The sequence below is a fragment of the Triticum urartu genome, chromosome 3 (assembly GCF_003073215.2).
Source record: "Triticum urartu cultivar G1812 chromosome 3, Tu2.1, whole genome shotgun sequence".
NCBI lineage: Eukaryota > Viridiplantae > Streptophyta > Magnoliopsida > Poales > Poaceae > Triticum > Triticum urartu.
In genome coordinates, this window is record NC_053024.1 from 604,283,918 (window position 1) to 604,298,360 (window position 14,443).

The following is a 14,443-nucleotide window of genomic DNA, read 5'->3' on the forward strand; positions in this document are numbered from 1 at the left end:
ACTGTGTTTTTATAGTAAATAACCAACCAGATGTTGCAAGTGGCATACTTGATTCGTGTGCATTCATGATTGTTCCCATTTTTTCCTCCATAAAAGGGACAACGTTCTTCTCTATTGTATATACAAAACTCACGTCAACATCCAATGTTTTACAAAATGTGGTAAATAACCAATTTTCGTAATATTTCATATTTGCACTAGGAATGTTGTTTTTCCCTTCATATATATGAGAGGTTGCCTATAATACATGTGTACTCGCAAAGGTACTTGCAAACATGATTTTAAAGTTCAATAAAAATAATTTAACAAATTTGGCAGTCATAGTTCTTGTTCTCTAAATAATTGTCCTTGATGGGGACACAATTAGACATTTCTTTTGATCATGACTTTCTTGCATTTCTCCACGTGTTTATCTGAAGTAGGGAGGCGATCCCCAAGGATTAGGGTATGTTTGGTTTTAGCCTAGTTTTGCCCTACCAAATAGTTGGCTAGCCAAAATTTTGGTGGAGCTTTTTGTTTGCCCATGAATTGGTCAACATTGGCAAAAAAAAGGACTAGAGCGACATACAAGCATTGAAGAACTGAAAAATTGGTAGCCACTCAAACACAGACCAAAAATTTGGTCACAACCAAAAAGTTGGTAGGATGGATGTTGGCCACCATCCAAACACACTCTTAGTCTCAAGCTAGTACGTATAGTCCTTATGTGTTGCATTATCTCCTACATGTTCTCATCCTCATCCATTGATGTTCTATGCCACCACTAGTCTCATCATCCATTTTGTTTCTAGCATTGCTTTGTAGGTCATGTCGCACCATCATAATGACTTGTAGTCTCCTTCTTCCTCTTACCGTTTATACAACCACTTCACTGGATATATTCTTTAGTAGTCCCCAGTTTGATCCCAAGTGGAAAGAAAGAAGTTATATACTCAGTTCCACATCGAGCCCAAGAAGTATTATCCTTGCAACTGATACAATCTTTATCGAGGTTGAGTCTTTATTGAGTGACTTATTACACCAGTAGTCCTTGACGTCATTTACATTTTACAGTTTATGCCCTTTGGTGTTTGCACCTTTAGCAGTCAGTCTATATAGGATAGGTTCTTACAAAGCAAAGGTTTATATTTTGCTACAAGTTCTATGTAAGATCATAGAAATTTGAAGGTTTATTAATCCTATAGAGCCCCTTTCAACTTTATTTTGTATATATATATAAATAAATACCCAAATCTCCCTCAAAATATTCGCTTGCTCGTTCGGTGCAACCAACCTACCTTTTGTGCAAATCCAATTACATGGAGATCCAGTGAATATGACATGACATGAATTCTGGATCTTCTCTATTTAATGTTTCCCGAATCCTCTGTCAAGAGGATATTCTACATTTAATTTTAGATCTTCTCCATTCAGACGGTTCCATTTTCTTCCCGCAAATAAAAAGGAAAAAAAGTAATCCCCCGAACGCAGTTTGGTCTTTACACAGAACCCCCAACCCCCGTTAGTTTCGACGGAATTCCGTCTCGCGGGCCCACGTGTCATCGACACACGACCCCCGTTAGTTTCGACGGAATCCCGTCTCGCGGGTCCACGTGTCATCGACACACGTTCCGTCAGTCCAGCTACCCGTCAGCACTCCGCGCCGTAAAGCCTCCCCCCTCTGTCGAGCTCGACCCGGTGTAGCACAACGAACGGAGACGTCCGGCGATGGATCTCTTCCGTCGCGCATCAGCGTCACGTCCTTTTCGCCGCCGCCCATCGTCCCCTCCGACTGGTTGGCGGCACACCCACCCACGCTCGCCACCGCGGCGCGGCCGACGGCAACAGCTGAACCTGAACGGCGGCGGGACGCGTTCACTACCGAGGGGCGGGGCATCTATCCGCCACAGTTTCGCGCGTAGGCCCCTCGAGATCCACGTAATGGCGGCGCACACCCCCGCGGCCTGGGCCCTTTAAATGTGGGGGCACGCATGGAGGCCGGAGCAGGGCGCCACGAGTCGAGTAGTTGAGCAGTAGCGCTTGCCTGGACTCCCCGTCTCCTCCTCCCTCCTCCCGCCGCCGCCTACGGCACAACCGCCCCGTTCACGTGCCCTAATCCCCAGCGGCAGCTCCCCCTCCCCATCCGCCCGTCCGTCCGTCCCCCGAAATGGAGCCCAAGAGGTCCTCGCCCCAGGCCCAGCCCCAGCCGCAGCCGCGCGCGGCGACTAAGGAGTCGCCTCCCCGCGCCGCCGCCGCCGCCGACGCCGTCGCCGACTCGCCGCTCAGCAGCCTGTTCCACCCGGCGCCGCACGGGGTACCCGTCTCTTTCCTCACGCCTTCTCCCTGTTCGGTGTTATGTCTCTGTGTCTCGGCCGGCGCCTGCGCTGCCGCCCGACGTGATCTCTCGCGGGATTGCGGCGGAGCAGACGCCGGAGTAGATCGGATTCGTCTTGTTCTTAATCCTTCCTCGTTCGCGCGATGATTTTAGTTTTCGTATATGAGCCGCCGTCTGTTGGACTGAATATGCGAGAATTTTGGTAGACTTTTGATCTAGATACGCCCGTCTCTCCAAGTGGACACCGATTATCTTACAGTATCCCCGCCGTAATAAGCCTTATTAATTTGGGGGATTCATGCTGCGATGTTTTCTTACGGGCGAAGGATTCATATTGTGATGTTGCCATCTAATTTGGACGTTTCCCGTTTTTGTCTTGTTTTCAAGGTAAACGGCAAAGAGCAGGACTTGTACGCCATTCTTTTCAAGGGGCAGAACGGCAATGCTCAGGCCAGCATGACAGGTAGTTGCACAACTCCCTCCTCTCGTCTCGTCTCGTCTCATATTCTCCTTTTTGCCATTCCGGTACTACGTACTGTGGAAATGGAACGGAATAGTACGTCACACATCTATATCAATGAACTGTCTTCTCTTTCAAGAAACAGCAGGTTACTTGGTGCCGAGGAAGCGTTGGAAAATTTCCAAACTCAAAAACATTTAATCCCTCAAAAGAAAATCACAAAAGCACTTAAAGCATGTATAACTCTTGCCCGCATCAGTTGATCAGCAAAGCCCACCCACCTTTACTTTCTAAAGGAGAAGAGATGAAATTTCACTGACCGATAAGTTTTGAAACTTTGGAGCTTTGATCTTTGGTTGTAATTTTCATACTTGCACAAGGTTAAGTACAGCGTGTACATGTTGGCTATCTTCAATCAACCAGAAAATTCTATTTCTGTTCTAAAAAAAAGAAGTTTCTATTTCTTATTCTTGTCCCCACAAAAAAAATCTTTGAGAAAGTGCAAAAGCCTTGCATCTTTATGCATTATATAATTGAAGGAAAAAGTTATAGACAAACCTACGAGTAGGTCAGTTTCAATCAGAATAAACGCCACGACCCTAAGCGCTAAACTCTGCCGATAGTCATGTCAACACATTATTGGTTGTTTCTTTCATAAAGTAATATCGTCTTGGTGATCTATCTTGCTTGGTTTGAATCACTGAGAAATGCAACGACAGAAAAATAACTAACATATTTATTTGTCTTACAGATGGTAAATCCCAGTGGAGTCCTGCTAGGGGCCGCACAACATATACCAAGGATAACAAGTATGACTCGGTTGGTACATCGTCTTGTTTTGGTTCTTCTGTGCACTATGGTGGCCGAGAATATTATGGCTGCTCTGCGCCCAAGCAAGCTGCGGAATACAGTGATGTAAGAAATTGCTAAACAAAAAGCATAACTCATGCTTATAATTCATAAGTACTTTCACTTTTTTTTAATCAGCACTTTAGGCAACCAAGGTTTTAAACACTTTTTTGTTCATTTCAGTACAAGGTGGATAAGAAGGATCCTGTCGCAGATTCTCATGGCGATTGGTGGCAAGGTATAGTGTTGTTGTATATTCGGACATATGTTATGACTGAGTTATATGGTTGACTGATGTATTTATTTATTTTGTTTCCAGGCTCGTTTTACTACTAAGCAAGAGCTTGGTGTCCTCTCCCTTTACGAACAAGGTAAAAACGACTAAACAAGGACCTTACTATTGGACATTGGTTACATTATTATGGTTTGGTCTTGCTCTCTGCTTACGTGTGATATGCTATATATTATTCAGCTTACATAGGCAATCGATAATTTTCTGGAAAGCGATAGGGGGTGTATGCCCACCTGAGCAACTGATATCCACTTTTGCTCACTTCGCCTCTGCATCAGTTATCGTGTTCACAGATGCTGTTCTTTATCAGAAAGTGAACATATTCTCGCATACTTTGTTTCAGAAGTCAGAATAGTTAATATGTACAGTAGTAAACTTTGAATTACTCAAAGCTTAATATGGGATGGAATTTAGTTATTAGTGATATGAAATATTTCACTCTCACCTAATTTTTCGTGTGAAATTTGCCCAAACCCAAATTCTTCTCCCAGCTCTTCAGAGAGTATATTTCTTCTCTTCCATTCCTATTTATAATATCATCATATACGATGAAGAAATTTTGTTTATTCACCTGTGTTGCCAGTGTCAAGGCTTTAACGTCAATGGCGAATTATTTTTCTCTAGGTAACTAGCTGTGGGGTTGGTGTACAGTACAATGATGTAGTTGTGGTTGAGATAAGATAACAAAGGTCACCGGGAAGAAAAGCAATGTCCTGGGTAAAAACCGTAGTTAACGCCCTACTTCTTATGTCTTAATCACTATCTTTAGGGAGTTTAGGGTCAAACAATTAGTTGCCTTAAATGTAGTCTGAGGACCTAGCGTTGTATCCAGTTCACTTTGGGTGAGGAAGCAACAGCACAAGTATGCTCACCACTTGCGCGAATGTTCCATCAAGTTGTATTGCTTGCTATACCATTACTTTCGTCTTTAGAAACAGAATTATTCCAAAAGAGGATACTGCTTAGGCCGTAGTGTAAATCACTCTTGAGGATAGTCATATTTTTGTATTATCGTAGAACAGTACTGAATTTCTAAAAAAAGACATTTTAAGCAACTTGTGAATCCTGATTTTGAACCAAGGTTCCCTAGAGCCCCAGTGATGGCAACATAGTCAGAACCTATCAGACCTAGTTAAGCTGCAGAATGTTTTGTGTCTCCTGGTGATGATTTTTATTTACCTAAATCATCGCCATTGCATCATTGGTTTGATCGTTTCCTCACCGTTCTGTTTCACCGCTGTTGGCAGGAAATCGAAGGGGGAGAGGTGTTGAACCTAATTTCCTTGATAGCAGTTATATACCTTACATAGTGGAGAAAACATTCGCTCATCAGTGGTGGCAGTATTTGGACGCATCATCACTCCTGGGCAGATGCTGTGTGTGCGTGTGTGTGCCTTTACCTTCTTATTCCATAGCTTGTGCTTTAGCTGTGAAATGTAATGAACCTACAAGTACCTAGAACTTGGTGTCAGGTTGCATAAAGGGTCCTGAGGCCATCCCGCCCAACCTGGGCAGCCTGGTCTCTGACTCCTATACATAGTATCAAACCTGTCCTGCTTGTACCCTCTGATCCTCTCTCCAGACCAGAAGCGTTGGAGAAGCAGAGATCATTTACATTGTACTGTTAAAACTGTACTGTTGGAACTTCATATATAAGTTTGGAAAGTGTTCTTGTCAATATACCGTAAGATTTGCAGAGGTACTTTATATTATTCCAACAGAGGCATTACAACCACATTATTTATTCATAAAAGATTCAAGTAAAAGTTCCACATGGCAAAGATGGCATCAGGTGTGTCCCATCTGCTCTTCCAGAAGTTCCAAGAGTTGGAAAGATCTTCCAGTTCCACCACATCTGCTCCTCATGGCAGGGTGTATGCTGCACAGCAAAAGCAGAGCAAGGCAAACAATGATGGCTCCAAGGGACAGAGTAGCTACAGAGGAAACGACCGAGCATCAGAACAAATGAACTTACGGCCGCATTTGTAGCCGATGGGGCGGTTGGCGATGGCGCAGCGCTTGGGGATGGTCATGGCGACGGCGGGCTTGACGCCGGCCTGGCGCGCGGTGCTGGACAGCATGACGGCGCACAGGCACTTGGGGCTGCGCCCGATGCTGCGTATCTGCGCGCAGCAGCCGGGCGCCACCGCGGCCCGGGGGTTCTGCGTGGCCGCCGCGCACGGCGCCAGCTTGAGCGCCATCCTGTCCGCCGGCACGCGGCCGCACTCCCCGGCGCCGCGCGCCGCCCCGAGCCCGGCCACCAGGAGCATCGCCAGCAAGCAGAGGCACCTTGCCGCCTTGGTCTCCATCTCTTTTCTCTTGGCTGCACCTCACTCCTCTCTTCTTCTCTAGCCTCTCTGTATGCACCCGTGCCGCACTCCGATGATGTCTGTCTCGACGTCCCGTCCGGGCTATATATACAGCGCTCCGGTGCGGAGGGTCGAGGGACGCCATCGATGCTCTGCTTGAAGATTTCGCCACGGCCATGGTGTGAAAGGCCCGAAGTGGAGGACGCACTCCACTACCGTTTATCTCTTCTCTTTTGGCCCCGCGCATGCACTGAGCTCTCTCCGCGATGCCATTTCGAGCACTACCTACTGCACTCCACTACACTGGTGGCAGGATGAACGGCCATGGAAATTTCTCTGCGGTCTCTGGAGACCAGCCACGTATGGCCTTGCGATGGAAAAGATTCGGCTCGCCATCATTGCGGGTACGTCGGCGGTGCGATCACTGGCCGGAGTTCTTGAAAACGCGAGAACCAAGCCACACTGCCTTTCCGGTTCTTCAGGTACCTGAAACGGCAGTAGAAGCTGCAGGTATTCACTTTTAACTGGAGTCCCTCCGTACAAATCCAACTAACTGCTGCAGGTAATTCCACCTGATTTAGCAAGCAAACTGAACTTTCAGATTATGGTAATATCTGATCACGAGGTCTGCAAAGAGCAGGACGCTTCGTTTTTCTTTTTCATTCTTCTTTTTTGGCACGGAACAATACATAGCAGCTTCTTCTCGCAAAAAGAAGCAGCAGCGGTACTCCATAGCTAAGCACTAAGAGTTAAAAATACAGTAAGAACGTAAGCACAAATGAAGGACACACTTATGCACAGAGAGACCGGCAGGCTGGTCCTCGGCAATTCTACGAGCCGTCCACCGGCCCAGCCTCACAGATCCGTGGTCGTCGAGACATCGACCATCGTGCTCCGGTTCACGATGATCATCCCCCTGACCTCCGACGGGCCGAGATGGTCCGTCAAGGCCTTCTTCGCGGCAGCGGCGGCAGCCCTGTTGCCCTGAGACCGTCTGCCGGCACCGACCAAGGTCCTCGGGCTCGACAGCCGCCCCGGGGAGAAGCTAGGCGTGGCGTAGGACGTCACAAACGGCGTGCCCGGGGCAGGCACCTGCTGGTAGGGTGGCACCACGGCCCTGCCGCAGGCCATCTTCAGGTCAGCTTCACCCGACGACAGCTGCTCCACGTGCCTGTTCAGCTCGTCGATGTTGAGAAGGTCGTCGATGCGCGCCACGATGTTCGACGCCAGGCTCTCCAGAACCCTCGAGTAGCTCTCCAGGATCGACTTGCCCACATCCTGAAAATTGTTCACCACGCAGTAGGGTGAATGAATTCAGTTGTTTGACAGGCAAATGGGTGGAAAGACATACAAAGGGACACAGACTTGCACAACAAGCCGACCTTGTTGTACTGAATTTTGCTCATGTCCAGGCTTGTCTGCGTCAGGGCAGGGAACCTCTGCTTCAGGCATATCAAGAGGCCCTCAGCCCGCTCCGCGAGCAGCTCCCTCTTCTCCGAATCCATTAACATGTCCCTCACCATGCTCCATGACCTTGCGCTGGCGCTGGCGGTGCGGCCTAAGCCGTTCACCGGTTTCGCGGGCACCCTGCGGCGCCACACGTGGACCGACGCCTCGACACGGCTGGCAATCTCCAGGGCCTGGTACTCCGTCGACAGGTCTAGGCTGTCGAGAAGGCACTCGGGGGAGAAGTGATCCGACGTTATGTAGCGGTATATCACGTCGCCCAAGGTCGCCCTCCCGTTCTACCACACAAAATTGCACCACCAAGTTGTGAGCAAGAGACATTACTACTGACATTAATGAATATTGCACGCTGAGGCTAGATCATGGTGGTGATACCTTTGGCAGAGAGTCGAGGTATGATTCGGGGACATCCATCTCTGCCAAGGCGTTGCTGTTGATGGCCATGGCAGCCTTGAGGATCTGGTTCGCGCAGTCGCGCTTGTGCTGCAACTGCTTCCTCGTCTTGTCGCGGAGGCCCCCGGGTGGCACCCGGGGCACCGGCAGCCACCATTTGTCGTCGCGGCGGTGGAAGGCCGCCCGGAACGAGGCGGAGCCATCGCAGTCCGCCGCGCATATCCCTTGGTCGACGTACCAAAACTCTGTGTCCCTGAAGCTGTCCAGGATTTCCTGTCAAATTTCCATGTTATCAGAAGCTGCTGAATTTTTCAGATTGGCTGTGCAGTGAATTTACTACATCTGCGAAAAACTTACAAGGAGCATATGGTCTAGCTTCCGAAGCGCTGGCAGATTGATGTACAGATCTGACCGTGGCCTGCTTGTCATGATCTGAAAGGAAGGATCCAGAAAACCTACAAGTCATTCGCTTTTCAATGAAAATGGCAAATCTTTTGCCTCGTTTCAAAAAAAAAAATGTCAGTTGCTTAGAGGCGAAGGCTGAACTTCATCAACGAGTCGCCACATTTGCGCCTTGTCAGTCATTTCATCGCTAAGAATCAATAAATCGCAATTCATGTTTGATCTGTAATGCATATGCAGTAAGCCAGTAGGTCACCCGTCACTATTCCTTATGCCTTAGGAGCACGCCGATCCACTCTGTCAAAGGGCGATCGCATGGTACGCAACTGTTTGGTCTCAGTGGACTCCGTACTGACTACTCCCTCCGTTTCGAATTACTTTTCGCAGGTATGGATGTATCTAGATGTATTTTAGTTCTCATCCATTTCTGCGACGAGTAATTTGAAACGGAGGGAGTAGGAGAGAAGGACGCAACTGTAGATTTGGTTTGATTTCATTAGCCAGTAGACTATCATTCACAATATGTTCTGTCTTAAATTTCCCTTTTTTTGTTTCGTTACCGTTGTGGAGTCCTCTGTCTGTGTTGTGTACCATTGTACTCCGGCAAATACCTCGTATCAGCAGCATGGCATCTCCTATCGGGCGCTTTTAACTAAACTGCTACCATTTGCTGTCAGATAATCAAGACAGCACGGGCAGCTGCTCTCATCTCCAACAAATTTCGCGAGCACAGCAGCATGGCACCACAACCGCAAAGTTTCCATCAGAAAAATCATCAGCGCACCTAACATTTCGCTCCGTTTACGTGGGTGCCATGGCTGCTAAATGCGTGCTTAATAGCGATTTTCTAGCGGTCCATGTGCTACTAAAGTCGACATCATAGACCGTTCCCGTGCTCTGGCGGTGCTCAATAATCAAATGTACATTCACCCGGGAGTACTGACAGGCGAAGACATTTGATCCACCGTGCTCGTGATTCCTGCCGGCCTACGGCTCGTGCTCGGTCCGCCTAGCCTGCGCCCGTACGCTGAAAAGAAAATCGCAGGCGCTGGTTGAAATGTTTAGGTGCCGGTTGGTGGTACCTCGAGCCTGGTTCCGTCGGGGAAGGACTGCCAGGTGGGGACGAGCTCGACGATGTGGTCGCTGATGCAGAGCAGCCAGTCCATCTCCCGCCGCCACATGGCCGCCTTCTCCGGCGGCAGCGGCTCCAGCCTCCACAGCTGCCCGAAGATGGTGGCTGCGCAAACCACTCGCTGACAACTCTCTCCTACTGTGGAAAGAAAGAAAGAAATCACGGAGGAATGAAGCAAGGATGGCATACTGACCGCAGAGGTTGGTGATGGCGTTGGCGATGGCGAGCGCGGTGCAGACGCCCTTGCCGCTCCCGGACATGTCCTCGCCGAGGAGCAGCTTCGCGAACCGCTCCTTCATCATCTCCGTCTCTGCACACATTAGCATTAGCACCAGTGCCTACATTGTTGCTGACTTGCTTCCCCTCTGATGGTAGACAAGTGAGAAGCGCGTGTACCTGGGCCAGCTCTGCGCTTCAGCTTGCCGGCCATCTCGGCGTCGGGGACGCCGCTGCAGGGCGGCGTCTTCTTGGGCGCAGCGAGCGCGAGGGCGGGCCAGTCGTCGGTGGAGGCGGCGTCGGAGCTGGAGCTGCTCCCGTCGGCCGAGTCCGTGAAGGCGGTCTCGCTCACGCCGCCCCTCTCCTCCTCCCCGCTCCCCATCGCACCCAGCCACAGCAGCCGCGCGTGCGTGGCAGATCTGACTCGCGCGCCCGTACTTGTGATGGGTGTCGTCGTTGCCGCTGCCTCCCTCGGCCGGCGGCCGGGTTATGCTCCGCGGGCGGCGATCGAGGGGCAAAGAAATTGGCGCGCGCGCGCGCGTGTGGTGAGTCGAGCGTTTCCGTGCGCCTCCTTTTGGCGTCTCGGTGGTCTCGGGTGTGGAGCGATGGGAAGCAGTGGCAGACGGAGGCTTGGGAAAGCGTGGGGTGGCTGGCTGGCTGGTCGATGGGGAAGAGTGAGTGACCGTTGGGTTCTGTTCTGAGCAGGAGGAAGAGGACGGAGGGAGGGGTTTACTTTTGAGAGAGAGGGGCGGGCGGGAGGAGCGCCAACGGTGGAGGGAAGGCGTGCGAACAATAAAGAGGCCGGATCGGCGTGACACCTTCCGCTGCTGGTCCGGCCGCGCGCGCTCCTCCTCACGCTTTTGCTGTTGCTGCGTGCACGGAGTAGATGAGCCGACTGCTCCAGCTATAGAAATACAGGTCGTGGGGTTAGCTGGGCCGGAGAGTTGGTATTCTCATCATGGGTGTATTTTCTGAGACTTTTCGTTCGTGCGGAAAAGGAGCGAGTGCATCGCCCTGACCTACTGCAATACAAGTTCCAGTGGAGGTGAGCGGCGATTAATATCCAGCGCGAAAGTTTTAGTTGTGATGATGAGTAGGAGTACTCCTTTTACGATCGATTTCTCTCTTCTTTCCGCCCCACTCGTGACAGCAGAGACCCACGTCGAGTTAGTTAGCCTGAGGTCTCATTTATTCTGGATGGGGCTCTGAATCATCATCACCACCGAACCTGTACCCGCCTACTCTTGTAGCTTAACCCCAAATCCGGCCTTCTGTTTGCGCAAACAAAAATCTTCTAGACCATCAAGTCGTCCAAATGATAACAGAGGTTTCTAATCAGATGTTCTATCTACTGCAAGTTTTTGACGGTACTACAGACGGTCACGGGTTTTACCGTCCGTAACTCCCGCGCTGCCAGCTTCGCTCATCATCAGATGTCACGCTGCCTCCCACTGATCTCACTGCTACACCGCGACACAAATGTCAGAACCTCTCAGGATAGAACCCGTAAAGAAATGGAATTAAACGCTGCGACTGCCAGTCTGTTGTGCTCCAACGTTCGGGACCCAATGTCAAAGAGTAATAAACAGACAGATTTGGTGAACAAACAAAGAAGGTTCTGAGGCAGTCAGTCAGGTCCCATGGTCCCGATGACGGATAAAGCCAACGCCCGATGGCGTGACGCGTGCTACCCCCCGGCCCTAGGAGCGGTTCCGGCAGAAGCTCTTGTCGCGGCCTACTTGTTCGCGCAGGCTCGCCTGGCCTGTCACGCACCCGGCCACGGGTTTTGCTCGAGCGCCCATGATTCCTTCCTCGATGCCGCGCATTTTCGCTCGGTGAAGCATTAGAAATGTGATTATGTGCATGGTTAGAGCAACTTCAACGCCCCGATTCGTCACGCGTGTCCGTTAGAGTCGGCGCGGACAGAAAATTCGACCCAACGCGTCGATCCAAACAGACACGTGTCCGCTTTTCGTCCGTCTGCTGATTCATTCTTGATCCATTTTTAAGCCGGATTTATGTCGGCGCGGACACCTGAAGGACGCGCGCGCCCGCCCGCCTACTCCTCCCCCTGGCCCGCTGGCCGATGACACATTGGCCATCCTCTCCCATTCCAACAGCAAACCCTCACCCGCCTCCTTCGTCACCGACGCCGCCGCCCGCCTACTCCTCCCCCTGGCCCGCTGGTCGGTGACACATTGGCCATCCTCTCCCATTCCAACAGCAAACCCTCGCCCGCCTCCTTCGTCACCGACGCCGCCGCCCATTTTTCCGGTGCCTCTGCCGGTTGCCGGTGCCACAACATCCACCCCTACGACGCCACCACCTCCCACGTCGTCGCCACCGTCGTCTTGCCGCCGTGGATCCGAAAGCTTCCCACCCCAACTCCCCGACACAGCCGCGACCAAGAAGCCGCCTCGCCGACCCGGCCAGCTCCTTCGTCCTGACACCGGCACGCTCATTTGACTCCGCCAGGGCAGGTTGCTGGTCCGAGGGCGGCGCGACTCCCTTCACCGGCCGACTCCTTCATCGACGCCCGCAAGTTGTCCGACAGTTTGCCAAGGTACAAAATGGACTCCGCCGACGAGTTCTTTTTCCACAATTTTCTTTGCGACTTCGATGATTCCTCGTCCGATGATGAGGAGGAGATCTTGGCTGCCGTGTTGGTCCATCACCACCTCAATAGCCAGCGGCCGGTGTTTCGTCGCTCCATTCCAGGGCACCTTCCGGCTTTGAATCCCAACCGAGAGAGCGGGCATTTCCTTCTTTGGAAGGACTACTTTGACACAACGAACCCGTTGTTCAAACATCAGAAATTTCGCCGCCGTTTCCGTATGAGTAGACATCTTTTCAACCGTATTACAGAGGGGGTGGTCGGCTACGATAATATTTCGAATACAAAGAGGATACCCTTGAAAAGATTGGCTTCTCCTCTTATCAGAAATGCACTACAGCCATCCGAATGCTTGCATACGGAGTGCCCGATGATCTCATTGACGAGCGAGTCTACTGTTGGGGAATGTAGCAGAAATTCAAAATTTTCTACGCATCACCAAGATCAATCTATGGAGTAATCTAGCAACGAGGGAAGGAGAGTGCATCTACATACCCTTGTAGATCGCTAAGCGGAAGCGTTCAAGTGAACGGGGTTGATGGAGTCGTACTCGTCGTGATCCAAATCACCGATGATCCTAGTGCCGAACGGACGGCACCTCCGTGTTCAACACACGTACAGCCCGGTGACGTCTCCTACGCCTTGATCCAGCAAGGGGAGAAGGAGAGGTTGGGAAGACTCCATCCAGCAGCAGCACGACGGCGTGGTGGTGGTGGAGGAGCGCGGGACTCCAGCAGGGCTTCGCCAAGCACTACGAGAGATGAGGAGGGAGAGGGGTAGGGCTGCGCCAACAGGGAGATTGAATCGTGTCTCTGGCAGCCCAAAACCTTAAGTATATATAGGGGGAGGGGAGGGGCTGCGCCCCCACCTAGGTTTCCACCCCTAGGGGTGGCGACCAGCCCTAGATCCCATCTAGGGGGGCGGCCAAGGGGGCAGAGAGGGGGGCGCACCACTAGGTGGGCCTTAGGCCCATCTGAGCCTAGGGTTTGCCCCCTTCCACTCTCTCTTGCGCCTTGGGCCTTGGTGGGAGGCGCCCCAGCCCATCTAGGGGCTGGTCCCTTCCCACTATTGGCCCATGTAGGCCTCCGGGGCTGGTGGCCCCACCTGGTGGACCCCCGGACCCCTCCGGTGGTCCCGGTACACTACCGGTGATGCCCGGAACACTTCCGGTGGCCAAAACCATACTTCCTATATATCAATCTTTACCTCCGGACCATTCCGGAACTCCTCGTGACGTCCGGGATCTCATCCGGGACTCCGAACAACATTCGGTAACCGCGTACATACTTTCCCTATAACCCTAGCGTCATCGAACCTTAAGTGTGTAGACCCTACGGGTTCGGAAGTCATGCAGACATGGCCGAGACAACTCTCCGGTCAATAACCAACAGCGGGATCTAGATACCCATGTTGGCTCCCACATGCTCCACGATGATCTCATCGGATGAAACACGATGTCAAGGACTTAATCAATCCCGTATACAATTCCCTTTGTCTATCGGTACGATACTTGCCCGAGATTCGATTGTCGGTATCCCGATACCTTGTTCAATCTCGTTACCGGCAAGTCTCTTTACTCGTTCCGTAACACATCATCCCCTGATCAACTCCTTGATCACATTGTGCACATTATGATGATGTCCTACCGAGTGGGCCCAGAGATACCTCTCCGTTTACACGGAGTGACAAATCCCAGTCTCGATTCGTGCCAACCCAACAAACACTTTCGGAGAGACCTGTAGTGTACCTTTATAGCCACCCAGTTACGTTGTGACGTTTGGCACACCCAAAGCACTCCTACGGTATCCGAGAGTTGCACAAGCTCATGGTCTAAGGAAATGATACTTGACATTAGAAAAGCTTTAGCATACGAACTACATGATCTTGTGCTAGGCTTAGGATTGGGTCTTGTCCATCACATCATTCTCCTAATGATGTGATCCCGTTATCAACGACATCCAATGTCCATGGTCAGGAAACCGTAACCATCTATTG

General features: G+C 51.1%; 3 protein-coding genes across 3 annotated transcripts; 1 reads left to right on the plus strand and 2 right to left on the minus strand.

Annotated features, from left to right (window-relative positions):
- Nucleotides 1-1,963: 1,963 nt before the first annotated feature.
- LOC125545286 lies at nt 1,964-5,595 on the plus strand. The gene is made up of 6 exons (XM_048709179.1): nt 1,964-2,293; nt 2,702-2,777; nt 3,526-3,689; nt 3,807-3,861; nt 3,943-3,994; nt 5,163-5,595. Exons 1-5 carry the CDS (start codon nt 2,147-2,149, stop codon nt 3,957-3,959), a joined length of 459 nt encoding a protein of 152 aa, XP_048565136.1. The 5' UTR covers nt 1,964-2,146; the 3' UTR covers nt 3,960-3,994; nt 5,163-5,595.
- On the minus strand, nt 5,596-6,314 carry LOC125545287. Its single transcript, XM_048709180.1, has 2 exons — nt 5,891-6,314; nt 5,596-5,794 (listed from the first exon to the last, which is right to left on the minus strand). Exons 1-2 carry the CDS (start codon nt 6,222-6,224, stop codon nt 5,778-5,780), a joined length of 351 nt encoding a protein of 116 aa, XP_048565137.1. The 5' UTR covers nt 6,225-6,314; the 3' UTR covers nt 5,596-5,777.
- Nucleotides 6,315-6,836: 522 nt separating this feature from the next.
- LOC125545285 (rop guanine nucleotide exchange factor 7-like) lies at nt 6,837-11,357 on the minus strand. The gene is made up of 7 exons (XM_048709178.1): nt 10,015-11,357; nt 9,812-9,928; nt 9,569-9,723; nt 8,442-8,516; nt 8,067-8,357; nt 7,607-7,969; nt 6,837-7,502 (listed from the first exon to the last, which is right to left on the minus strand). Exons 1-7 carry the CDS (start codon nt 10,214-10,216, stop codon nt 7,080-7,082), a joined length of 1,626 nt encoding a protein of 541 aa, XP_048565135.1. The 5' UTR covers nt 10,217-11,357; the 3' UTR covers nt 6,837-7,079.
- Between the last annotated feature and the right edge of the window lie 3,086 nt (nt 11,358-14,443).

Excerpts from the sequence above, each read along its gene's own strand:
- LOC125545286 (XM_048709179.1), top strand. The coding sequence starts at position 2,147 with ATGGAGCCCAAGAGGTCCTCGCCCCAGGCCCAGCCCCAGCCGCAGCCG. Across the intron at positions 2,778-3,525 it reads TGCTCAGGCCAGCATGACAG|ATGGTAAATCCCAGTGGAGT; the intron begins GTAGTTGCACAA and ends TTTGTCTTACAG. Across the intron at positions 3,690-3,806 it reads AAGCTGCGGAATACAGTGAT|TACAAGGTGGATAAGAAGGA; the intron begins GTAAGAAATTGC and ends TGTTCATTTCAG.
- LOC125545287 (XM_048709180.1), bottom strand. The coding sequence starts at position 6,224 with ATGGAGACCAAGGCGGCAAGGTGCCTCTGCTTGCTGGCGATGCTCCTG.
- LOC125545285 (XM_048709178.1), bottom strand. The coding sequence starts at position 10,216 with ATGGGGAGCGGGGAGGAGGAGAGGGGCGGCGTGAGCGAGACCGCCTTC. Across the intron at positions 9,929-10,014 it reads GAAGCGCAGAGCTGGCCCAG|AGACGGAGATGATGAAGGAG; the intron begins GTACACGCGCTT and ends TAATGTGTGCAG. Across the intron at positions 8,358-8,441 it reads AGCTAGACCATATGCTCCTT|GAAATCCTGGACAGCTTCAG; the intron begins GTAAGTTTTTCG and ends GAAATTTGACAG.